The 26,186-nt window shown below is 37.3% G+C and overlaps 1 protein-coding gene across 2 annotated transcripts in view; it reads right to left on the bottom strand.

Moving 5' to 3' along the window:
- Window positions 1-6,670: 6,670 nt before the first annotated feature.
- The window catches only part of LOC127446496 (FYVE, RhoGEF and PH domain-containing protein 5-like), a 30,034-nt gene continuing 10,518 nt past the window's right edge, over window positions 6,671-26,186 (bottom strand). The window contains exons 3-21 of one of the 2 annotated variants that reach the window (XM_051707460.1): window positions 25,042-25,147; window positions 24,616-24,674; window positions 24,393-24,423; window positions 24,090-24,196; window positions 23,874-23,994; window positions 22,966-23,044; window positions 22,749-22,799; window positions 20,094-20,152; window positions 19,603-19,674; window positions 19,435-19,503; window positions 13,237-13,320; window positions 12,988-13,067; window positions 12,797-12,890; window positions 12,517-12,654; window positions 12,316-12,418; window positions 11,823-11,932; window positions 10,341-10,463; window positions 10,105-10,247; window positions 6,671-9,920 (exon numbers count right to left, since the gene is read on the bottom strand). In XM_051707460.1, the coding sequence (XP_051563420.1) occupies window positions 9,884-9,920; window positions 10,105-10,247; window positions 10,341-10,463; window positions 11,823-11,932; window positions 12,316-12,418; window positions 12,517-12,654; window positions 12,797-12,890; window positions 12,988-13,067; window positions 13,237-13,320; window positions 19,435-19,503; window positions 19,603-19,674; window positions 20,094-20,152; window positions 22,749-22,799; window positions 22,966-23,044; window positions 23,874-23,994; window positions 24,090-24,196; window positions 24,393-24,423; window positions 24,616-24,674; window positions 25,042-25,147 (1,666 nt within the window). In that variant the 3' untranslated portion in view covers window positions 6,671-9,883. Of the gene's footprint in view, window positions 9,921-10,104; window positions 10,248-10,340; window positions 10,464-11,822; window positions 11,933-12,315; window positions 12,419-12,516; window positions 12,655-12,796; window positions 12,891-12,987; window positions 13,068-13,156; window positions 13,321-19,434; window positions 19,504-19,602; window positions 19,675-20,093; window positions 20,153-22,748; window positions 22,800-22,965; window positions 23,045-23,873; window positions 23,995-24,089; window positions 24,197-24,392; window positions 24,424-24,615; window positions 24,675-25,041; window positions 25,148-26,186 lie in introns of those variants that run through there. The other variant, XR_007898217.1, reaches the window with a different exon arrangement.

The raw sequence follows: 26,186 nt of genomic DNA on the forward strand, positions 1-26,186 counted from the left end.
AAATGGGGACATACCCTAGACTTCTATTGTTTTTATATAAAGCTACTTATATAAACTTACTATAAACTAACCATAACCCATATCCTAAACCTAACACTAACAGAAAACGTTTTGCATGATTGGAATTTTAAAAATCATTATTTAATTTATGCATGGATTGTTTTTCCAAATGAGGACATTTCAAAATGTTCCCAAAGAGAGATTATTTCCGATTTTGCTCACTTCTGGGTACAGATTTGTCCCCAAACTATAGCTAAGTACACACACACACACACACACACACACACACACACACACACACACACACACATACACACACACACACTTACACAAACATACAGAACACTATGTAAGCAAATTTGTGTTGTGACAGATAATTGATGCTTTATGTGTCTTGTAAAACAGAAGCGAATTTTCGTCCTCTCACCACATACCAATGAAGAGTGTAAGTACTTAGTAGCATTTTATGAGAATTTAAACACTTAAAGGAAAACAAACTGTCATAAATCAAAAGGAACAAGAAATAATGTATGTATAAGCAATAAGGTACAAGGGGCTGTGTTATAATGTTAATATTGTGGCTGAAGGCAATTGTTAGGTACAACCCAAAGTGGAGTGCCTGCAACCCATTCAGCCGTGACTTAACAAAATCAAGAGTTCATTGCAAATTTGCAGCAAATTCCCCACTAATCATATTCACAAGCAACTGAGGTTTGCAGCAAACTTGTGGCAAATTGTCTATTGTTGCCAAAGATTTGCTGCAAGTTCACCACAAATGGTGAACAGCTGCAAACTTCTGGTAAACATTTGCAGCGAATCAAAAGCTCATTTACATGTGAAACTAATGAGTGGCACAGCCTTGAGTGTCTTATTGCTTTTATAAAATGGTTACCACATAATTAAGGACACAGGTGTTCATTAAGATTTTATTTTCTTTAAGTAAAATCATTAAATGGCATCTTTCTGCAAAAAGAAATAGTCCCTGACAGTAAACAGAATGTCGCTATGTTGCTGTGCTTTATCATGGATAAAGGACGGCTATTGACCAGTCAGCATCCAAAAACGCATGTGACCACAACGCATTTGAGTTGTAAATGCTATCTGTCCTGAATGCGTCCCAGACAGCAGCGAATTGCCACCCCTCACCTGTTAATCAACTGCTGCGCTAAAACAAGAGTGTAAACTTTGCCGGTTACGTGGGGCTTTAAAAGGAAATAACGTCTGATCGGAAATTTTTAAAAAGCGGATACATACACAATCACAAATCATCATGGATCTCATTCAGTGTGTCTCATATCAACATTCAATGAGACAGATGAGAACCTCAGGTTAATACAGGAAATACATTAAAATAATGGATAATTCTGCTTGAGATGTTGCATTTATGCTTAGATTAAATTTCAGCTGCATCTGGGAGAAACAGTGCACCATTTTTTTCCGAACTTTTCTGACTTTGTTGCACTTTAATATCATGCAGTAACATAGTAACATAGTGATTGATGTATGTCGTCCTGAAATCAGAGATCCTCCCCTTCAAATCCGAACATAAGTGGTCACAGGAGACGCATTTAGCGACCAGGTGTAAACAGCTATGTGTCTCGCCTGACCACATGTGATCAAATCACACAAGACACATCTTAATACCAGGTGTAAATGGGGTCTTTAGTTACAGATGAAAGTTCTTCACACACTTTCCTTAGTCTAACACACCACAGAAAGTGTTACCTGGAATAGTTACTTCAAAAAGAGCAAGGAAAGATAATATAGAAAGAAATATAATACTTTTTATCTATTGAAGGAAGATGATGGATCTTTGCCTCTCCCTCCTTCCAACTCTCTCTACTGCAATGCAGAGGAATATTAGACACTTAAAAGACCCAAAAGTGTCATGACAATGTCACCGTGACACTGCCACACACACACATTTTCTGTGCCTCTCTAGATCTCCAGTCCAATTTCTCAGTCTAGTATTCAATACCCTTTTAATAAATTGTTACAAATTGGCATTGTTGTGTAATATGTCACACCTTGACCTTTGACCTTTACATATGTCACTTAATTAATTGACAACATGCAGAGTTGTTGTTTTGTTATTACAACTGAAGCTATAACCTAGCTTTAATTTAGTTTATTACATATACAGCATTTTTTTGGGGGGATGTGACCATTTACTATTCTTATATACAAGAGCTATTCACTTCACCATGCTAATGCAGACAAGAGGAGGTGACTTTCTTTGGTTTGTGAAAAGTGGAGTGGGTTGGCATTTATAAGCAGTCTAATTAGAGATGTTTTGATTAACAATGATTACCTCAAAGAAGAGCTAATTATTATTATAATGTTTTTTTTTCTTTTCTGCCCAATCGAAGTCCTCGTGGTGGCGTAGTGGCGTAGTGACTCAATCCGGGTGGCAGAGGACGAATCTCAGTTGCCTCCGCATCTGAGACCGTCAGCCCACGCACCTAGTCACGTGGCTTGTTGTGCGCATTACCGCGGAGACATAGCGCGTGTGGAGGCTTCACACTATTCTCTGTGGCTCAACTCACCTCATCACGCGCCCCACTGAGAGTGAGAACCACATTATGGCGACCACAAGGAGGTTACCCCATGTGACTGTACCCTCCCTTGCAACCAGGCCAATTTGGTTACTTTGGAGACCTGGCTGGAATCACTCAGCACGTCCTGGATTCGAACTCGCGACTCCAGGGGTAGTAGGCAACGTCTTTACTCGCTGAGCTACCCAGGCCCACAGAATTAATTATTATTAATTCACATGCACAGCTGAGTACTTTAAAGAAGCCTACTCTTGGGACCCTTTACATGGATGCAACAGTAGAATAACAATACATTCTCAAACTTGTCTCCCCAAAGAAAACTTAAAGGAGTAGTTCACCCAAAAATGTAAATTCTTTCATCATTTACTCTAAACCCGCATGACTCTCTTTCTTCGAAATTGTAAAGATTCAGTATGTTCCTCACACAGAACTATTGTGTGTACTCAGAAGACTTGGAATATAGTGTCTATAGTTGGATTGACTACTTTTATGAGACAGTTATGGAGCTAAAGCTTTATTTTTTAAGCTTAAAAGCTCCAGTTCCCATTCATTGTAATTGCATGTAAAACAGCTACCAATACATTTGTCAAAATTCTTCTTTTTGTGTTCCAAAGAAGAAAGAAGGCCATGAGTTTGAAACAACATGAAAGTGAGTTAATAATGACAGAATTTTCACTTTTGTGTGAACTCACAACTTAATCCATTTAATACAGAAGACAATCTGTGAAAATCTCCTGGACTGCATACTCAACTACAAGAGCACAATTCATCCATTAAAAAATGGATAAGGAATGGTAAAAAGGAAAAAATTATTTAAATTGCCATCTGTCTCATTGTGGCAACCATACTACTGATGCTCTTTCATTTAGAAGACTACCATCCTAGATACACTTTGCATTATTTCTAACGTTCCTTCTCCCTCAGATATCACTGTGCCATGCAACTAAAAACCTTGCCAATTGCCACGCTGGACAGACATTTCAGGGTGGTATGGACATTATGTACAGTATTATATATTGCTGTCAAGTGTTATTTAGATTTGTACATCCTCTTATGGAGTTTCTGAATATGCAAATGCATGATATATTACAAGAAGATGGGTCAGTAATATGTGCTGAACAATGATTATTTAGTTGATAGAAGATTTTGTATGTGGGTGCAGAGGTGGGTAGAGTAGCCAAAAACTGTACTCAAGTAAAAGTACAATTACTTAAAAAAAAAACAAAAGATTACTCAGGTAGAAGTAAAAATACTATCATAAATAATTACTTGAGTAAGAGTAAGAAAGTATCCAATTAAAAGAGTACTCAAGTAGTAAGTTACTCGTTACTTTCAAAAATGACATAATAGACGTTAACTCCCCTATATTGCATAACATAACACACATTTCACATGTATTACAGAATTATTATTATTATTAATGGAAATTCTGTCATCATTCACCATCATGTTGTTTCAAACCCGTATGACTTTCTTTTTTCCATACAACACAATAAAGAGATATTAGACAGAATGTTTGCCTGAGTCACTATTTACTTTCAGTGAATGAGTTTTTTTCTTTTCTCCATATTTTGAAAGTGAATGGTGACTGAGACTGTCAATCTCTAACATTCTGTCTAACATCTTTTGTGTTCCACAGAATACAAAGGGTCACATGGGTTTGGAACAACATGAAGGTAGGGAAATGATGACAGAATATAAAATTTTGGCTGAGCTATCACTTTAAAGGGATAGTTCTCTCAAAAATGAAAATTCTCTCATCATTTACTCACCCTCATGCCATCCCAGATGTGTATGACTTCCTTTCTTCTGCAGAACACAAATTAAGATTTTTAGAAGAATATTTTAGCTCTGTAGGTCAGTACAATGCAAGAGAATGGCTGCCAAAATGTTGATGTTCCAAAAAGCACATAAAGGCAGCATAAAAGTAATCCATAAGACTCCAGTAGTTAAATCCATAACTTCAGAAGTGATATGATAGGTGTGGGTGAGAAACAGATCAATATTTGTCATTTTTTGCTAGACATTCTTCTCCCTGCCCAGCAGGGGGCGATATGCAGAGAATAATGTGAATCACCAAAAACACAAGAAGAAGAATGTGAAAGTGATCTGTTTCTCTGTTTCTCATCCACATATTCTCATATCACATCACGTCTAAAGATATTGATTTAACCACTGGAGTCTTATGGATTACTTTTATGCTGACTTGTGTGATTTTGTTTAGCTTTAAAGTGTTGGCACCCATTCACTTGCATTGTATGGACCTACAGAGCTGAGAAATTCTTCTAGAAATCTTAATTTGAGTTCAGCAGATGAAAGAAAGTCATACACATATGGGGTGGTATGAGGGTGAGTAAATAATGAGAACTAACATTTTTGGGTGAACGATCCCTTTAAGGGCTCTTATCAGATCTGGATGAATTTGTCAATAAGAAGAGAGGTTTGGAAACCTTTCTAGTAATTATTACGGTGAAAACGTGAACAATGTCCCACAGGGACATTATATATAATGCTGAAATATAAACCAAAGCAAGATCATGCTTTATTTCACTATTTCATAGCTTTTAAAGTCCTTCATGGATTCTTATTTCAATGTAGTTACAGCTTTCAGTGTCGAAAGAATTTAGATCATTAGTTCTGTACAGCAGTACCGCTGCTCCCTAAACGCAGAGTACGCAGCCTGCTTAGGGCACCAACCCCGGTCACGGAACACTCGCTGTGTCTCAAACTATGTACACTATTTCGGGTGTCCGCCATTTTGTAGGAGTGTCTGAATTCTGAGTTAGCAACTCATTCCCTACGATTTGATTTACACATTTGATGTACACTCGACGACGGTAAATTGCCCATAATCCACCGCGAGGAAGACGTACGAGCTGGGAGTTTACTGCTTCCTTGACTCCTGCAAAGTTTTATTTCATGCTGAATGTATTAAATTACTTTTTGACAAACCATTACTTGATTAAAATAACATAATAACATATAGAGAGGCAAAACATACAGATATATTTTAAAATGTACTCTTTATTTATATTTATACAGAATTTTGCCATTAAGATGAAGAATTCTTTATTTACTAAATAATTCACTGAGGGGATATTATTTTAACTCAGGAGACTGCACACAGTGGAAATTATAATTCTGTGAATGATTGAAATATTCGGTTATAACATGTAGGTTACGATAATTTGGTCGGATGACGGCGCTATGCACCCAGAAACGCTATTCAGCTTGTATTGGAGTTTAAAGATACTAAAGTATAACAAATAAATACAATAATGTACATTTGATAAAATGTGTTTACTCTTTATATTAACATACAGTATATATTAAAAATGACAAACAGAATGAAGATTTATTGTATTGATATATTATTTAATAAGAATAACAATTAAGGCCCAAGTATTTTAAAAGTTCATATGTGACGTTGTTTCTGCAACAGCCCCAAAGCTCTGACGCTCGGTGTATACGTCAGCGTCAGAATTCACTCTCTCATATCATTCACTCACTGCTGAGATATAGTGCACTAACTGCCATTCACCATATAGGAAATAGTGAATGAGTGAATGAGTGAACGATTTCAGATACAGCCACTCTCTTCGCCATACGATCGCCTCGCGCCCCTCGCTGTGCACGCACGGAAATGCTGTCTGTTTGTGCTCCAGTTGTCAGTCACGCGAACAGCAGAGCAAAAGGTATGTACACTTAATTTGAATGTTTACATGGATTTATACAGTTAATCAGCCTGAAGTAGCTGCGATAGTTGTCAGTACCCCAGCGAGGGCGCAGGGTAAATGCGTAAACACTGCTCATGACCTGCGGGATGTGGGACAAAGTGCACTGATATATTGCTGCAGATTTAAAAATGTACACTTAAAAACTGATGTCATAAGAGCCCAGTTACAGAATCACCCTGAAAATGACCATCATATTACACAGAAAAGCCCACGTTAGCATTGGAGCCACAACTTACCTCAACGTACTGCTTTAAGTTGAAGCTGAGATTTTAATGTTGAAATATGTCGTGAAACATAAAACGTAAAACAACTGTAGTAAAAGTCCCATTCAATAATCTCTCAATAAATTACACATTAACTAAAATTAGAAGCCTTTATTTTGTCACACCTTATACATATATACAGTGAAATTCATATTTTTTTTTTTTTTTTTTTTTTTTTTTGCATACCCCAGCTAAGCTAGGGTCAGAGCACAGGATTAGCACCCCTGGAGCAGATAGGGTCAAGGGCCTTGCTCAAGGGCCCAACAGTGGCATCTTAGCAGTTCTGGGGCTTGAACCCCAGACCTTCTGGTCAGTAACCCAGAGCCTTAACCACTGAGCCACCACAGCCCCAGTAATTGAAATTAAACCCAGTAATGTAACAACAGGAATGCCACCCATTGTAAAGAAGTAAAATTTAAAAAAAATTCTATAGAAATTTACTTGAGTGAGAGTAAAAAGTACCCACTTTTAAACCTAGTCTATAAGTACTTTTTTTAAGCCACTCAAGTAAATATAATGGAGTAAATGTAGCTCGTTACTACGCACCTCTGTGTGGGTGCATATTCACAGCTCAAGTAACATACTCTTCAACCACTGTATTTTTACCACTTAATTGGATTGGAATTGGGTAAAACAGTTTATTCTGGGAGGAGGTGAAAATGGAAAGAAAAGGACAGAGAGAGGTAAAATGATGAATGTGTCTCTTGTATTTGGGACAAGGTGTCCGTAACTTTCAGGTAATCCAGAAAAAAATCTCCTCTCTCATCCTTGCTCTCTCACTCTGTTCTGGGTCACATAGTCTCCTGGGAATGTGGAAGCAGGGCAACGCCACCCTTCCCTTTTCTTCATATCCCTCACACTCACACACATGGTCCCAATCTGTAATAAACTCCTTAATTACTGAGTTGAGGTTACTTAATCACAGAATCTGATATCTAAGATTTGCTCTCTGAGGACACAACCTGGCTGTCAGTAAAAACAGTACTTTTAAAATTGCTTATGTGTTGAAATAAAATTCAGGCACAGGTACATATGCACCCGCACAGGTCTTGAGTTTAACAATGAACCATACATATAGGGGAGAACGGGGCTAGTGGTCACACTTTTTACTCCAGCCAATATTTTTTTGGGGAAGGTTTATTTTTGAAAGTCAGTTTCTGTACATGCACATTCCTTAAAGTGTTGGCTACAAAAAGCTATTGGACATTTCAGCTATTATTTACCAATACAAAAGAAGATACAGTTAATTTAAGACATGTTGACCCAGTAGTGGGGCATGTTGTCACACTATATAGGGCAAGTTGCTGCAGTGGAACCTGCCTTTAAACCACCCATTAAAGGCTTTAAAACAACATTTACACAGTAAAACAATAATGAAACTGTAAAAATGTAAAAGGTAAGTATATCAAAATATTGTTTTGGAAAATATTGTCATAAATTGTATACATTTAAAACATTTGTGAGAACTTTCCCCATCCTGACATTTATGAAAAATACTTTTGTCCGGAGAAAAAAAGTTCAACCTTTTGGTTAAAATTTACCTTCATTATATCGCACACCCTTGCCTGAATGTATGTATGCAATCTTGTTTTATTACTTGTTCAATTGTATATCACACTGCTACCACTGTAGCAAACATATGATGATATTGAAGGATAAAATTCACAAGATTAAATCCAAAAAACACATTTGTGTAATTGGACTTTTGACTCAGAACCTTCCAGTTACTAAGATATAGCCCTTGTGTCAACTTAAGCATGTGACAATTAGCCACAGTCTCCCCTACATAGAATTGACCACTTTGTTGTAAAGGTTTGGTTTTAACATTATTCTATCTTAGAGGTTTCATGTGTGTCATATGCATCACATCATTTACAAAAGCAGCTGTTCACACACACCAGGAAATAAAAGAAAAAGAGGAAGTTGAGTCTCTGGTGAGGTTTACAAACCCACACTGAACACCCACACTGAACTCATGCTTTCTTAAATAGCAGCTATAGACATTTTATTTCTTCCAGCAGATACACTGCATGTACATTCAAGCACAATTAAGCCCTCATATTTTAGATTATAATACTGCAAATTAACAGTATGTAAGCCTGTTGATGTAGTATGGAAAAGGTAAGTAAATTCCCAACATAAAATCACCACGAGTGCAACGAGAATACCAGCTCTGTTGCTAGATGGAAATCGATCCTAAATTATAAGTGCAAGTCTTAGTCCAAATGACTGTGATATAAATATACTCCAAACATGAAATGACAGCATGCAAATGTCACTAATTAGACTTCTATCAAATATGGGCTAAGAATTCCAACTGGTTCTCATCTCCTTTACGAAATGAACTGAACAGAATCTGTTGACCATGTGTTAAGCTTTACCTACAATATATTTTAGCACTCTGTGGTATTGTATAATATACAATATATGGCCAAAAGGTTGTGGACACCCCCTTCTAATTAACAAATTTGGTTACTCCATTAAATCCAGTAAAGAAAAATCTTAATGTTTCTTTATGTAATGGCTTGGGCTTTGTGTGCTTCCAAATTTGTGGCAACTGTTTGGGGATAGTCCTTTTCTGTTCCAGCATGACAATGCCCCTGTGAAAAAAGTGAGGTCCATAAAGAAATGGTTTACTGTGTCTGGTGTGGAAGAAATTGACTGGCCTACAAAAGCCCAGACCTGAACCCCAATGATCACTTTTGGGGTGAACTGGAACAGCAAATGTATGAAAAAAGATGAACCAACATCAGTTCCTGACCTCACTGATAGCCTTGTGTCTGAATGAGTGCAAATCCCTGCAGCCATGTTACTACATACAGTATAGTGGAAAACCTTCCCAAAAGATTGGAAGCTGTTATTACAGCAAAGAGGGAAATTGATGCCTAAGGTTTTGAAATCAAAAGTTCATCAAGCACATATGGTGTCCACAAACTTTTGGTCATATAGTGTATATTGTGTTGTATAAGGAATGACACTTACAAGTCTATTGGTTAAGTTAAGCAGTATCTGGTTTAAAAATGTTCTGAGCAGTAAACTAAAAGAAAGCTGAAAGTGCTATAGTTTGCTTTTTACAGCTTGTCCACAGCTTAACAAGGTCTTTGGAGGAAGAATCTGGCACAAAATACATGTCTAAGTGTGAGCGTTTTGTTCCCTTGGCATTCCAAAAATATGCCTATCACATCATGCTAACGTAGGGATGAATGCTATCACTCTTTGGGTTCCTATCATGCTAGTCACACAGTGCTATTTAAGTAAGACGTGAAAATGCATTTATTTCTGATGCTCAATAACAGATGAGAAGATGGCACACCAATGATGGTTGATGCTACAGGACTGTAGCCTCCTCGATGGCGTTGACCCACCTGAAACACAACATCCAAAAATATTCATATTGTGTATTAAAACATAGCACATTGCAGTACATTACAACATGCTATATAATGTTCTGTTTGAAGATCAAGAGGTACCAGCACACTAGCATCCAAAACACAACAATGCTGGTATTTTCAGCAGGGTATGAGCCGAGGAGTGTATGCATGCATATACCTCTGAGCAGTGTGACAATCCTGAGCTCTGAAAGTGTAGAAGAGAGTGCTTTTGTGGTACAGCTGAAACATACTGCTCTCTCCTTGAACCTCTGACCTCACAGAGAAACCCAACAGAGGGAGGGTCTCACATGCAACCCTCTCCTTAAATCACAGAAAAAGACACAGAGACAGTGAGATTAGGTTTAACTACATGCTGCAAGTTGTGTGCACAAAAACTGTGACTGGGTGCATTACTTCAGGCTGTGGGTACGTATAGAGAACTTTGTCTTTTAGTAGGAACCACAGGCTTTTCCAGCTTCTCTTGCTGTTCCTGCATCTCTGCAGGGTTCCGCTCATCATGCACTCAGACCCTGTCACCTAGAGAACAATACATGACATTGCATTAATATTTTGAGGTTTTGAGGCCAAAGGAGCACTTTGGCCTTTGGCCACAACTGCTTGAGACTTAAGTCAAACTTAAAATGTATGAATGTGATTACTGTAAATACCAAAATTTCAAACAAGTGCAATCTGTAAACAAATGATCCTAGACAATTTCTCAAAACTCTCTTTCCTTTTCTTTGCCATTTTAAATTACTTTTAACCAGATGGTCTCAAGGGGATTGCAGTGGACATATGTAGTACTCTCTAGTTCTCACAGGTGCTTTAGCAGGTGTAGATCTTCGCATTAACTATTTAATTGTTTTACTAAATTTGATTACCAGAAAGTGTTCAAAAATGTGTTATATATATTATTCTGACAAGATGATGATTATCTAGTGCGATAATGACCGGCTAACTGTATATTATCCCACTGATTACATGGCAACCTACCAAATAAATAAATAAATGGGCATGAAACATCGATTTGTGTTTAATATATTCTATATAATATAATATGTGATAAAATGTGTAGTAAAAACAAACAGCTCAGCTCTATTATGTTTGAACAGTGTATAAAGAGATCTACTGAGAGCTAAACTGATATTTAGTCCAGAGGCATATTAAAGGATAATTCAGCCAAAAATGTAAATTCTTTCATCATTTACTCACCCTCATGCCATCCCAGATGTGTGACTTTCTTTCTTCTGCAGAATACAAACAAAGGTTTTTAGAAGAATATCTCAGCCAAGTCAATACAATGCAAGTGAATGGTGGCCAGAATTTAAAGATCCAAAAAGCACATAAAGGCAGCATAAATGTAATCCATATGACTCCAGTGGTTAAATACATATCTTCAGAAGTGATATGATAGGTGTTGGTGAGAATCAGATCAACATTTAAGTCCTTTTTGACCATAAATCTCCTCTTTCACTTTCTTCTTTTGTTTTTTGGCAATTCGCATTCTTCATGCATATCTTCATCTACTGGTCGAGGCTGGTCCAGGGTGGAGATTTATAGAAAAAAAGGATTTAAATATTGATCTGTTTCTCACCCACACATATCATATCGCTTCAGAAGATATAAATTTAACCACTGGAGTCTTATGGATTACTTTTATGCTGCTTTTATGTGATTTTTGAAGGTTCAAAATTATGGTCACCATTCACTTGCATTGTATGGACCTACAGAGTTGAGATATTTTTCTAAAAATCTTTGTTTGTGTTCTGCAGAAGAAAGAAAAACATACACATCTGGGATGGCATGAGAGTGAGTAAATGATGAGAGAATTTTCATATTTGGGTGAACTATGCCTTTAAAACAGAGACACAGCGAGATCTGAATGGATGGGGGTACCTGGTTGAAAGACAGCTGGCCTTTGCGGCTCTTCCACAGACTGGACGGATGAATGTTTTGGAACACAGAAGAGAGTGGCCGACTGGAACTCTCTGTTACTGTGGCAACATCTACCAAACAAATGCAACGTATAATGAAAAATCTTCAAGTTGCAAGATGAGAACTTGGATGTATTTTCAAAGCAAAGTTCATACATGAGCTTCTGAACATGTAAGTAATCTCATAAAGCTATAAGCAATGGATGCGTACAGTACATTGCAGTACATTTAATTAACAGGTTTGGTTATATCAGATACACCCATTAATAACAGGTGCGTAAAATCAAGTATATTGTCATATAATATCAATAGACAAACAATTAAATGTTCAACAAGCACATACAGTTATAGTGTTCAGATGTCCACATACAGAACTTTTGGCCATGTAGTGTATTACATAAGAACGATTTTTACAGTGCAATTGTTTTAAAGAGGTCATAGATATATGGTTGTACCATGCTTACGAAGCTCAGTGTAACATTGATCACACACTTTGGCCCGTCTGTTCTTCATGTATTTAAGGGGGAATTTATTCCTGCAACAATCTCTGCAAATAACCTATAAACATCACAAAACCATTTTTTCCATAAACAATTTATAAGAGCTTGTAAGAAGTAATCTCTGTGTGTATGTTTCAAGTGTCTCTGTATTTGTACCTTGCCACAGGCATGGCAGTGATGTCTTCTATTTGTGAGGCTAAAATGAGAGGGACACTTCATACAAACTGTCACCTGGGAAACGGACAACAGGGGTGGAGCATTCTCGCCAAGACAAATCTCTGGCACCTCTAAAAACTAAAGCACAAGATACATGCAAATTTAAAAAAGTATGATAACAGCTTTAGTTTGTAAAAGAAACCCCATCAAATATAAAAACTTGGCAGCATTGTCACATTAACACTTTATCAAGTCTCAAATATATGTGAAGCTTCCTCACCTCAAGACAGTCGACTGGGTCTCCTGGCGCTGGGCCAAGGTCCAGCAATGTACGATTTAGAGTAACAAACCATCCTTCTCGTTCGATGCAGGAACTGCACGCAAGAAAACATGAATCAGTCAAACAGCATACAGACTGACAAATGGGAAGGACTGCATGCTTGACTGATTTAGTGTGAATATATCACTTGCCTGGCAGTCAAAATGATGCTTATGTCTTTCACATCAATCTTCATTGCATTCTGAGCATTCTCTGTCGGTGGCTTGCTGACCTGAAAGACAACAAGAGAGGGATTTTAGTAATTATAAATCACATATAATTAGTCTCCTGTGTATTACATATGGGGTATTAGTGTTATACCTAGGGAAAATGAGGGTGTTTCCTAGAACCATCATGCTTGAATTAACAGTAAAAGTGTCAATGGATACTGTAGGTCCTACCTCCATCCCTGCCAGTGGTAATGTGTTGATGAGTCTATATTTGCCATTTTGCTGAGGATATGTGTAGAGCATTATGTCATTCATCTAAAATGTGAAAAATTGAAGGCTTAGAAATATACAGTATATAGCATACATCAAACAATACATTCACAACATGTAATACATGTAAAGTACAAGCATGAATAATTCCTTCATAATTATAAAACTGTCCAAACCACCACTCATACCAAAGTTAATGTGGTGTTTTTTGCATGCTTGTTGTAATCGATTTTCACCACAAGAGGATAGTCTGACACAACGTCTTTACCACATTTTAGCACAGAGGTTCCCAAACTTTTTCCTGTGAAGGGCCAAAAATCAAGGGCCATGGGGGGCATATGGGTGGCATTTCTTACCTTTACAAAGATTTTTTTTTTTTTTTTTTTGTCTAATGCTTTACGTTAAACAATTAATTCAATTATAAAATGGCATGTTTCAATCATTACAAAATTGCATGATGTGCATTGTTACTGAAATGAAACTTTTTGTCTCATTCACATATTTCCAAATGTTTTGGCTATTAAATTACGCAGAAATAAACATTTAACAATGAACATCAGAGATATGATTCATACACCAAAAGTTGTTAATGTTCTGTCAAATTATTATTGTATCATTAATAACACATTCAGATATTAATTTTGTTAATATTATTATTAACTACTTTATAGCATTTGGTATTTTTAGTGTGGGAGCACGACACTGAACTGATGTGGAACGTGAGAAGTGGAGTGCCCATTTGTTGGCATTAAAGGTGTGAGCTTCCGCCAGTGACTCGGCAACATCTGCACAACGGATGGCATGAAACAAATACTGTTTGGCAAAAATTCAAATGAAGATCGCAATGGATATATTTGGAACTATATCAGACTGCAGGGGAATTTTTTTGCTCAGAGCCTCCGACCCTGGATGGAACTAGAGATGGAGATGAGAGATGTAACAGGTGTTTACGCGTTTCTCTTCACCATGCATCTGGTATATTACACAAAGCATTTTTGCTATTTCTGCCTTTCTTGCAAATGTGCTGCATTATGAATAATGAGGGAGTGCCAAGATATGAAAGGCGTTTGCCATCACGCACTTGCAGTGTTAACATTTTTGTTGATTATAAGCAGGAACGATGTAGTTTTATTGCGTAGCTCACTTACGGAGACGCGGAATAACGGCATTCGCATTTCGAATTAACAGGTTTTGAAAGGTTTATACACCTGTAACATTTTAAGTTTAGTAACTATGTGACAAAGCACTTCCTCACTGCGTGTGCTCACACTAAATTCAACAAGTGCTCAAACACGTTGCTGACAGCTGCACGAGAGAGAAAGGAAGAGACAGAGATTCTGGAATTAGAGTTTGGTACAAAAACATCTAAAAAATATCTACTGGTTTACTAATTCACAGCTGCACTGAAGATGAATAAAAGTGTGTGGGAATTTTACGCATTACGAATTTTTTTCATTATGGAACTTGCAGGAATGACTAAAATTTTGCGAAATACCCGCAATCCCGCCACGAATTTCAAGCCCTGCAAACTGCATTATATTAAAATATGAAAGTTGCCCTGGTTCCCCTTCTTTATGATTTCATTATATATAATATAATATATATATATATATATATATATATATATATATATATATATATATATATATATATATATATATATACACACACTTCTCTGCAATCTGCTAAATTAATTGACATTCATACAATTCTTGCCAAATAGCGAGCCATTTTACCTCACATGTTGAAAATGCTTAATAACAATTATTCAATTAGCCTAACCTATGAAAATTTTACTTCATGTAAAGCAGACCCATATGAAGAATTTATGGAAGAGTTACCAACATTTAAAACCTGTGTACATAAAGGTCTGTATTGTTTAATGGTCATCAGACTTTGTTATATGATATATGCTGTGGGTGAATATGAAGACCTGAAAAGTGTTTTTTAAACAGGACTACGTAACTCAGACTAGGTAAACTGGGACACCACGTGGAGTTGCACCATTCATTCAATGTGATTAGGAAAGTGACAACACAAGTGAGTTAAGACAATACAGTAATTAATATAAACACAAAACGTACTGTAGTAAAATGACATAATCCCTCCTTTTAATCTCACTATAATAGTCTATTTTTGTTGCATTGTGACATAAATCCAGTGATTGACAATATGTGTTTTTTAATGGCTTTAATGATGTCGTAGGATTTTGTGAGATATTCAGTTGTTTTCTTTAAACAAAATATCTGCATATTTGCAGACTGTCATGTCTAGATGTGTTTTTGTTCATGTTTTGTGTTAATGTCTTTCATTTTGAAAAGTGTTTCCATGTCATGTTATGTTATTTCCTGTTTCCCTGCCATGTCATGTGATTCCCTGTTTCCATGTCAAGTCATGTGATTATCCTGTTTCCCTAATGTTCATGTGTCCTGTTCCTGTTGGTTATAGTCTTGTTATCATTTATTTTATGTCATTGGTTCATGGTCATTTTCTTGTTATCTTGTTTATTAGTTCAGTCTTGTGATTGCTGTCTTGTTTACTTGTTACCCATGTCTGTGTATTTAAGCCCTCATGTTTGCCATTGTGTCTGGTCAGGTATTGTGTGTTGTAATGTTGTTTGGAAGTCAGATCAAGTCAAGTCAAATCAAGTCAAGTCACAAGTCAAATCATTAATATGTGGAGGACTTCTGCGCTCTGGCCTGCAGGGTGGACTTTAATGATGTCGCCTTCAGGGACATTTTCCGGGTAGGCTTGAGTGAGCCAGTTTCCTCCTTGATGCCTGGTGGTCGCAGTCCCCTCAATCTGGCTCAGTATAATCGACCTTGCCCTGCAGATAAGTGGTTCAACGTTCACTGTGGGGGAAGCAGATACCAAGCCAGGGTCCCACGTCATGGCCGCCGAGCCAGGGTCCCACGTCATGGCCGCCAAGCCAGGGTCCCACGTCATGGTCGACGAGCCAGGGTCCCACGTCATGGTCGACGAGCTTGCGCCACCTTCTGCCCCAGATCCTGAGTCTGCTCCATGCCATGTCACAGCCATGCCTCGGCTTGCTCCATGCCATGTAACAGCCACGCCTCGGCCTGCTCCATGCCATGTCACTGCCAAGCCTCGGCTTGCTCCATGCCATGTCACAGCCACGCCTCGGCCTGCTCCATGCCATGTCACAGCCACGCCTCGGCCTGCTCCATGCCATGTCACAGCCACGCCTCGGCCTGCTCCATGCCATGTCACAGCCACGCCTCAGCCTGCTCCATGCCATGTCACAGCCACGCCTCAGCCTGCTCCATGCCATGTCACAGCCATGCCTCGGCCTGCTCCATGCCATGTCACAGCCACACCAGAGTCAGCTCCATGCCAAGTCACAGCCACACCTCGGCCTGCTCCATGCCATGACACAAACAAGCCTTTGCTCCAAGGTCCAGGCCCACCTCTGTTCCAAGGTCCGGCACCCCCCCCCCCCCCCCAGCTCCCTACTGAACTTTGTTTATGTTTTGGGGCATCAGGAGCCGCCCCAGTAGGGGTGATATGTCATGTGTAGATGTGTTTTTGTTTATGTTTTGTGTTAATGTCTTTCATTTTGAAAAGTGTTTCCATGTTATGTTATTTCCTGTTTCCCTGCCATGTCATGTGATTCCCTGTTTCCATGTCAAGTCATGTGATTATCCTGTTTCCCTCATGTTCATGTGTCCTGTTCCTGTTGGTTATAGTCTTGTTATCAGTTCTGTTATGTCATTGGTTCATGGTCATTGTCTTATCTTGTTTATTAGTTCAGTCTTGTGATTGGTTGTCTTGTTTACTTGTTACCCATGTCTGTGTATTTAAGCCCTCATGTTTGTCATTGTCTCTGGTCAGGTATTGTGTGTCGTAACGTTGTAAGGTTGTGTCTAGTTTAGTCAAGTCAAGTTCATGTTTTGTTTTACAGTCAAGTCAAGTTCATGTTTATGTTTTGTAGTCACGTTTTTGGTTTTCACGCTTCTAGTAATAAACTGCACTTGGGTTCTACACTTCATCATCGTACGCCTGTCATTGCCATTATCATTACACAGACGGTGTATGATAGAAGTTGTATTGTCAAGACAGTTAAAAGTTACAGAGAAGTGTTGAGGAGAGAGTGGAAGGATGAAACAAGTGAGCACTTTAAAGGAATAGTTCACCCAAAAATGAACATTCTCTCATCATTTACTCACCTTCATGCCATCCCAGATGTGTATGACACTCTTTCTTCAGAACACAAACAAAGATTTATGAAAGAATATTCTCATCTCTGTCTGTCCATACAATGCCAGTGAATGGTGACCAAAACTTTGAAGCTCTTTAAAACACAAAGGCAGCATAAAAGTAATCTATATGACTCCAGTGGTTTAATCCATGTCTTCTTAAGTGATATAATCAATTTCAGGTGAGAACTTTTTTCACTGTACATCTTGCCATTGCAGTCTCTAGGCACGATCATAATTTCAAGCTTAATTATACTTCCTAGTACTTGACGAATAGACAGAGTGCTAGATGGCGCTAGGAAGTGTAATCAAGCTTGAAATATCGATTGCCATGAAGACTGCTGATATCAAGATTTATAGTGAAAATTGAGTTACATTTTGGTATGTTCTCACCCAAAACTGATTGGATCACTTCAGAAGACATGGATTAAACCACTGGAGTCAAATGGATTACTTTTATGCTGACTTTTTGTGCTTTTTGGAGCTTCAAACTTTTGGTCACCATTCACTTGCATTGTATGGACCTACAGAGCTGAGATATTCTTCTAAAAATCTTAGTTGTTGCAGAAGAAAGAAAGACATTAACATTTGGCATTGCATGAGGGTGAGTTAAAGAGAGAAATTTCATTTTTGGGTGAACTATTCCTTGGGTGAACTATTCACGATACTGCAATAACAAATATCGCCGATATATCAGTTGACCACTACATAAATCATAAATTAGGGCATTTTATGTTTTTGATTAATATCAGTATGAATAAGTGTATTTATTAATCGTTTATAACATGTAAGTTAAAATGATCGCTATTTGGCAAGTATTGCATGTAAGTCTACCTTTTTATTTATATTGTTTCAACCGCATACCAGTGATTTGTAATGCATTTTTGTAAATGACTTATTAGTAATTAATGAACTCCTTTATATACCCTTAAGAAAGGGAATATTAATGTACATTTTTACCCAGACAACAACTTCATGCATATATTGAGGCAGCAGAACAGTGTATTAAGGCATAGGCAACCACCACAAATAATTTAAAAAACCATTATTTCAGCACACTCTCTCAATTCCACATATGTCTTGCCCAATGGCATCTCTGCTTATTCAAGGTTTTAATTGCTCTTTAACAAGAACGTGATGAATCCCGAGCCAGTTAAATAACTTAAAAGAGATTAATTCATCCCTCTGCTTTGTAAAATATTAGTCTCAGCCTTAGATGGCATGCTTCTGACCGCCCTAAGCCCATTTACTCACCGTCTAATGCATTTTGCATTGAATATTTGGTTACATCCTTGGTTTAACCAGCCCCTTGCATGCCAAAAAACTAAAACAAACTGTGGCTGGTCATTTTACATGTCAGTCAGACTGTATCTTCCAGTTCAGTGAGATTCTTGAACAAAATAAGTTGCAAAGTGGACCAGGACAAAAGTCTGGATCTGTGAGGCTACTGACATTTTGAAAATGCTAGACTAAAAATGAGTGAGAGTGGAGTGCAATGCTCTTGTAGCCACCTGCCCATCTTACTGCACAACTATCCATGTGACTGAAAAGTCTACAATAAACATTATTTTTGACAACCTATCTCACGTCCATCCTGTCACCCTCTGTTCTGTTATCTTAACACATCGCTCTGTCCCCGTTCCCACAGGCTAATTCTGAGGTGAGAGCAGCACGGAAAAACAACAGAACATGTAGAGACATAAACACACATAGAAAAACATCCTGCCAGGAAACTCTAAAAACAAGTAAAACAGCGTGCGCGCACACACACACACACACACACACACACACACACACACACACACACACACAAAGGATAGACACTAAAGACTATGCAGTAAGAAAACAACTGTGTCTTTGTGTAGGCTCAACAGCTCAGAATCTCACAATCTCATCATATCTAATAGCAACCATATTAAGTATGAAACCAAATGACTCGTACCAGGAAAAGGTGACGTGGCTGCTTGCACTTCCTGCTGACCTTCATCAGGGTACCTTCTTTCACAAAGACCTAGGGCACACACACACAGATAAAGACACACAAAGTTAATCAACATTTTTTACCTATTAATCACAAAACCATTTAACAAATTTGAATTGAATTTCTCACCCTCCCCGGCTGTAGGAGATCTGTCAGACCCAAAACACTGTGTTCAATATGGACCAGTCGCAGAAGATCCGCCTGAAAGTGAGAGCGTGTTAAATTGATTCAAATTGATAACTCATGAGTTTGACACAAGTGGAAAATTGTCTTTTTGACCGATTCATTAAAAAGAACTGGCTCTTAAGAGTCTTTTGTTTGTGAACTGGACCATACCGGTTGCTCTGTGTGTTTACTATTGCATGCAACCAATGAGGACAGCAATATAAAACTGTAAAAATTAATGTTAAAAATTGGAGGAAGCATGCAGACGTTCAAGAACTACTAAGGTAACCAAACGTCATGAAACCATTTTGGTTCCAGTGTCTTTTAAAAAAGTGGAAGTTTTCCAACCCTACACTGTGATGTTACGTACATTAATGCTTTGGTTCCACATACATATGGCCTACCTTAGACTCTCTAAAGGTACTTTAAGCCAACACACACTCACACATACTCACTCCATTCTTGAGGCCGTCATTGACTTGATAAGCAACATCTGAGACCACCGCCAAAGCATCTGAGGAGAAATGGAAGAGAAACACAGACAGAAGTAGAGAGGGACATGTGTAAATTAATGAGAAAAGCTACAATATAAATGCACATAGCACTGTTAGACCTACACTCACTGAGCACTTCACTTTATTAGGAACATTATGGTCTTAATAAAGTGCCCGACATGGATTTCTGCTGTTGTAGCCCATCCACCTCAAGGTTCAACATGTTGTGCATTCTGAGATTGTGGCGAGCAGGGCATGGCTGAGTGATAAGGATGTACGGCTGGGGGAGAATTACCGCAATCAGCCGGGAGAGAGATAAAGAGGAGCCAGAGCCGCAGTTAGAGAGAGAGACGCACAAAGCTGTCTGTGTGTGTTAATTTGTTTGACATAGCTGGCTGAAAAGCAGTGTGTGTGTTTCATGTGGTGCTGGAAAGCACCCCGTTACGTTGTTCACTGAAAAGTGTGACTAGAAGTCTTATGTTTCAATGTTTACCCGGTCCCCGCTTCCTCCCTTCCACATTAAGAACCTGATCTGCCACAGAGATGTTATTCTACTCACTACAATTGTACAGAGTGGTTATCTAGGTTACCATAGCCTTTCTGTCAGCTCGAACCAGTCTGGCCATTCTCCATTGACCTCTCTCATCAACAAGACATTTCTGTCCACAGAACTGCCACTCAGTGGATGTTTTTTGTTTTTGGCACCATTCTAAGTAAACACTAGAGACTGTTTTGCATGAAAATCCCAAGAGATCAGCAGTTACAGAAATACTCAAACCAGCCCGTCTGGCACCAAAAATCATGCCACGGTCAAAATCACTGGGATCAAATTTTTTTCCCCATTTAGTTGATTTGAACATTAACTGAAGATCCGTACCCGTATCTGCATGATTTTATGTATTGTACTGCTGCCACACGATTGGCTGATTTGTTAATCGCATGCATATGTAGGTGTACAGGTGTTCATAATAAAGTGCTCAGTGAGTGTATATAGAGTACACCCTCCCCTACAACAGATACACAATGCCCAAATAATGCAGAAAGGCCTGTTTAAGAAGTGAAATGAGTAAAAACTACAGTATCTAGGATCTGAGATATGCTGCTGCTTAAACAAATCAATACACACACTGAGAGATCAGAATCAAAATGACCTTGTTAGAATTGAACAATGCTGCAGTACAAAACAAAATGAATACCATGTTATTAATGGCAGTGCAAGCACAACATTCTTAGGTTGCTATTATTTGACAAAGCAAACATACTGTTATTCTACAGACTTTGTTTAGGGTTTTTCCAAAATCCCTAAACCAAGACCAAAATTATCAATTGTAACTTATCTTTGAGCTTTTAAGCTACATTTACCAAACTCAGCACAAACCTACAATTTGTTCTGACTCGCATTGCTGAAAATCTGAAAAATACCATAGACCAACATTGACAGAATGTTCAAACTGGCCAACGGCATCCTTGTTGATTCAAAATACAACTGTTAAAAATTCTAATGTAAACAAACACACTCAAGCTATGTCATATCATGGCTTTAGGTTACAATAGAAATCTATTTATCTATTAATCTTTTTAAAACTTTCAGACAAAGTCTTTTTCAAGACAACATCAAAGTTTGTCTTGTCAAACTTTACCTATATAGTTACAATTATTCTACATTATTTGCAGTTAATTCGCACTTTCAAAGTACGCTGTCACTCCATCGCCTGCCCGCATGCTCTCTGCACGCGTACTTGTGTGTGCAAAGGAAATCGCCAGACGTGCTCTGCCACTCTTATCCAGAAACATTTATAACGTAAGTACACTTTTAAAAGTACGTTCCCCAACTCTGAGAATTATTAAATAGAATACCTGTTTCATCAGACTCATGCTTGCCACTTATTGTCGTTTATAATTGGAAATGTTGACTATGTCGGGACAGCATTAAATATCAGTGAAAGTTATACTAATATGACGGATAAAAATAGATCATAATGGAAATTTACAACTTAGTCCGTCAGATATTTGTAGTACAACTTCTGTATGTGATCTGTAAAGCTAGCACTTGCGTGTCAATGGTGAAAAAAGTCAGAAAATTCAATGAACAAGAACACAGGTCAGGCCATGTGAGGGGAGAAACAAGCCTTGTGTCTTTATTCACATACTATCCATACAAAAGCACAAAACACAAAGCACAAAAACTCAGCCAAAAGAGAGTTTGTAATAAAAAATTAGGGAAGTACACCTGGGCACAGCAGTTGAACTGAAAAGTTTGAAGTGTTTAAGATGGCATCTGGCATCTGATCTTTTCTGTTTTTATTTTCTGTTAGATTTTATTGTATTGCCAATATTATATGTATTCACGTTATAATCCATTAAATGTTTCTTACTCCACAGTGTCCTCTTTTGGGACATCTGAACGAATGCCATTTGTAGTGTATGTGAATTAACAAAAAACTTAAAGTAAACTGTATATAGACAACAGAAAGTAGCATTTTCCTTTAAATGGATAAAAACTAAACAAAAACAAACTAAAAACAAAAATAGCTTCCTTATTACAGAAAGACACCGAGATAAGGGTTAAAGTCAACAGATAAGATGCTTTTGTCTATGGATAATGCTGCACTTTACCTTGTGTATTTTGGAATTCTCTTGAGTCTGGTGAGAGATTATTCAGGTAGTCTGTTAGAAAAAAGCAAATATACAGAAAGATTAAAGGTCTGGGATTGGGTTGATCTTGGCATAAAAAAACTACATGAAATTACATTTTATTAGATAAAATCATAAGGGATAGTTAAAACTGAACAAAACACATTTTTAGAGGTAATGTGGTAGAGTTGGTGATCACCTGTTAGCAGCATACGGTACTGTAGGATGCGCACAATAACCTGAAGCAACTGCTTTTTCAGGGTTGCTGCATCTGGTAGCTGAGACACAAACACAGACACACTATGTAATGTACAGAACCCAGATATATGCATAAATAAAATTATATACACTCAAACACTGAACTTTCAAATTAAAACACTAAAAGTGCACATTAAAAGGGATATGTAAATTCTCCTATCATTTACTCACTCTCATGCCATCCCAAATGTGAATGACTTTCTTTCTTCTGAACACAAACAAAGATTTTTAGAAAAATATCTTAGCTCTCATAATGCAAGTGAATCATGGCCAGAACTTTGAAGATCCTAAAAGCATATTGAGGCAGCATAAAAGTAATCCATATGACTCCAGTTGTTAAATCTATATCTTCAGAAGAATATGATAGCTGTGGGTCACTTTCACTTTGACATTCTTCTTTTGTTTTTGGCAATTTGCATTCTTTGTGCACATCGCAACCTACTGGGCAGGGAGAATTTATAGTAAAAAAGGACTTAAATTTTGAACTGTTTCTCACCCACACCTATCATATTGTTTCTGAAGACATGGATTTAACCACTGGAGTCTTTTATATGCTTTTTTGCCCTTCAAAGTTCTGGCCACCATTCACTTGCATTGTATGGACCAACAGAGCTGAAATATTCTTCTAAAAATCTTCAACAGAGGAAAGAAAGTCATACACATCTGGGATGGCATGAGGTTGAATTAATGATGAGAGAATTTTCATTTTGGGGTGAACTACACATTTAAAACACATTGAACAGTAGTTCTGATCCATTTTAGCAGTGGCTGGTTGACGGATTATATCCAATAAGAAGCATCGATTTGGTTTAGTCTAGAAAAAAAAAAAAAACATAATAACTCCCTTACTGTGCTTTGTATTTGATCCACATAATTCACTTTTTCATCATAATGACTGATGTAAGAGGAGAAGATGGAAAACCCTGTCTTCTTTGCCAAGATGATTTCAGCAATCCCCTCATTCTGATCCCTGATTAATGTTGTCAAATAGAAACAAAATGAGGATATGACAGATGGACAAATTTTGGATATGTATGTGTGTGTGTGTTGTGGATGAGTGTTTACCATTCTTTTATGCGGGCCTCCAGTAGTGTGTGTATATCTTGGTGGAGGGTATGAATATCAGGTATCTCTGTCCATAGTGTAATCAGCCTCTCATCTGCTTCAACAGTCTATAGAGAAAGAGAAACATACAATGCTATTTTCATTAGAAGCTTTCATCTTAGAGAAGATAAGTAATTAAAACTCAAATACCTTAAGGGGAAAATGTACTATAATATGACCACAGATCAGACGCTTTGTCTGGAACTATGCTCATGGAATTATGAATATATGAAATTAATAAACTGAATACAAGAATAAACCTACTTGAAAGAGAAGTTGTAAAGTCTTTACATGCCTTAAAAGAAAGGAAAAGAATGTTGAAATTTCATTTCAATCTGATGTCTTCCAAACATTTAAATGTCATCAAGAAAATGTTTCCTTCATTGCAATGTTTGTTTCATACTGTAATTTATTCAAATGCTGATTGTTTTTACTGGTGAAGTGGCACTATACTTATATTCTTGCAATATTATTTTGCATGACTTACTGTGACTCACTGTCCAAAAGCTCTTTAGCACTGTAGAATGCCCTGGAACAGCTGACAGTCTGAAACAGAATGGCATTTACATTAATCATTGAAGGTGTAGTTCACCCAAAATTACAATACTGTCATCATGTACTCCCCCTCATGTTGTTCCAAACTCTTATGACTTTCTTTATTTCATGGACAACAAAAGATGTTAGGCATATTAGTCTCAGTCACCATTCACTTTCATTGCATCTTGTTTCCATACAGTGAAAATTAATGATGACTGAGGCTGTCAATCTGCCTAACATCTCCTTTTGTGTTCCATGGAAGAAAGAAAGTCATACAGGTTTGGAACAACATGTGGGGAGCAAATGATTATGGAATTTTTTACTTTAACAATCCACACACAACAGAGAAACACTCCTGTACAAACATACAGCTCACCAGTTTGTCAGATGTCTTTGTCCTTTTCTCTCTTGTACAAGCCACACCTACAGATACACCTACTGTTCCATCTGGCCTCACATTAGGAGAACAGAAAGTGTAGGTACTTGAAATGCAGAAAATGTAGAATCAAAACATACACAAACACACAATAAACAGACCATTAACATAGAAAAGGTGTAATCAACACACACACACACTAAAAACTTAAATATCCTTTCTTTGTTTTTCCCTGTGCAAGAGTAAATGACTTTTATAGCTTATATAGTTTACATACAGATTAAGAGGGTGACGAGCCTACTTAGTAAATCTAGAAAATAAAATAAAGGGACACAAGAAATTAAGAGAACATTCAGCCATTTTGTAATAAATTGAAAAAGATGCATATCGTCAATAATTACATTTCAAAAGTGTCAACATCTATTCATATGCATGCACATTTTAGACAGTTTCTTGACAAACCCTGTCCAATGGAGGAAATGCAAGATGGTCATAAAGCCATGCCCAACAAACTTCATGACACGAATAGAACAGAAAAGCCTTCATAGTGAGCCTAGTTCCTCTTAACTAAAACTAACAAATCAGACTTTATAGTTTCAAAGTTTTTTTTTTTTAATCTAACACTGAGATTTATATTAATTATATGAATTATATATGACTGGATTAAAGGTAAATATTTATACTTGTCTCTTACTCAGATGACTGAATTATATATATAAATGTCATAGAAAGTTAAAATCTAACTAGTTGACCTTCATTTTTTAAGGCAATCGGTTTGCGTGCTTTTAAAAAAAAAAGTAAATGTACTTATTTGGCTCAAGTAAAGTGAACTTAATTTTTTTAGTAACATTAACTAGTTACAAGTAAATTTAACTCATTTGTAATAAAAGTCTTATTTTTAAAATTTTATTATTATTTAAATTGAGTTATAGCACATATAGCATACAGTATAAGGGAAATGATGACTGGAATCTCGGTTAGCCATATGGCACATTGGATTCTGCTCAGTGCTTCTTAGTGCACATAAATCTGCGCTTTTGTACAGTACAATTGAGTAAAGAAGAATAGCTTAAATTTAACAGGCTCCATATTCACCAGAGGTTACACTAATAACCAAAATGGTGACTTCACACAAATCAAAACTA

This window comes from Myxocyprinus asiaticus, chromosome 9 (assembly GCF_019703515.2).
Source record: "Myxocyprinus asiaticus isolate MX2 ecotype Aquarium Trade chromosome 9, UBuf_Myxa_2, whole genome shotgun sequence".
Lineage (NCBI taxonomy): Eukaryota > Metazoa > Chordata > Actinopteri > Cypriniformes > Catostomidae > Myxocyprinus > Myxocyprinus asiaticus.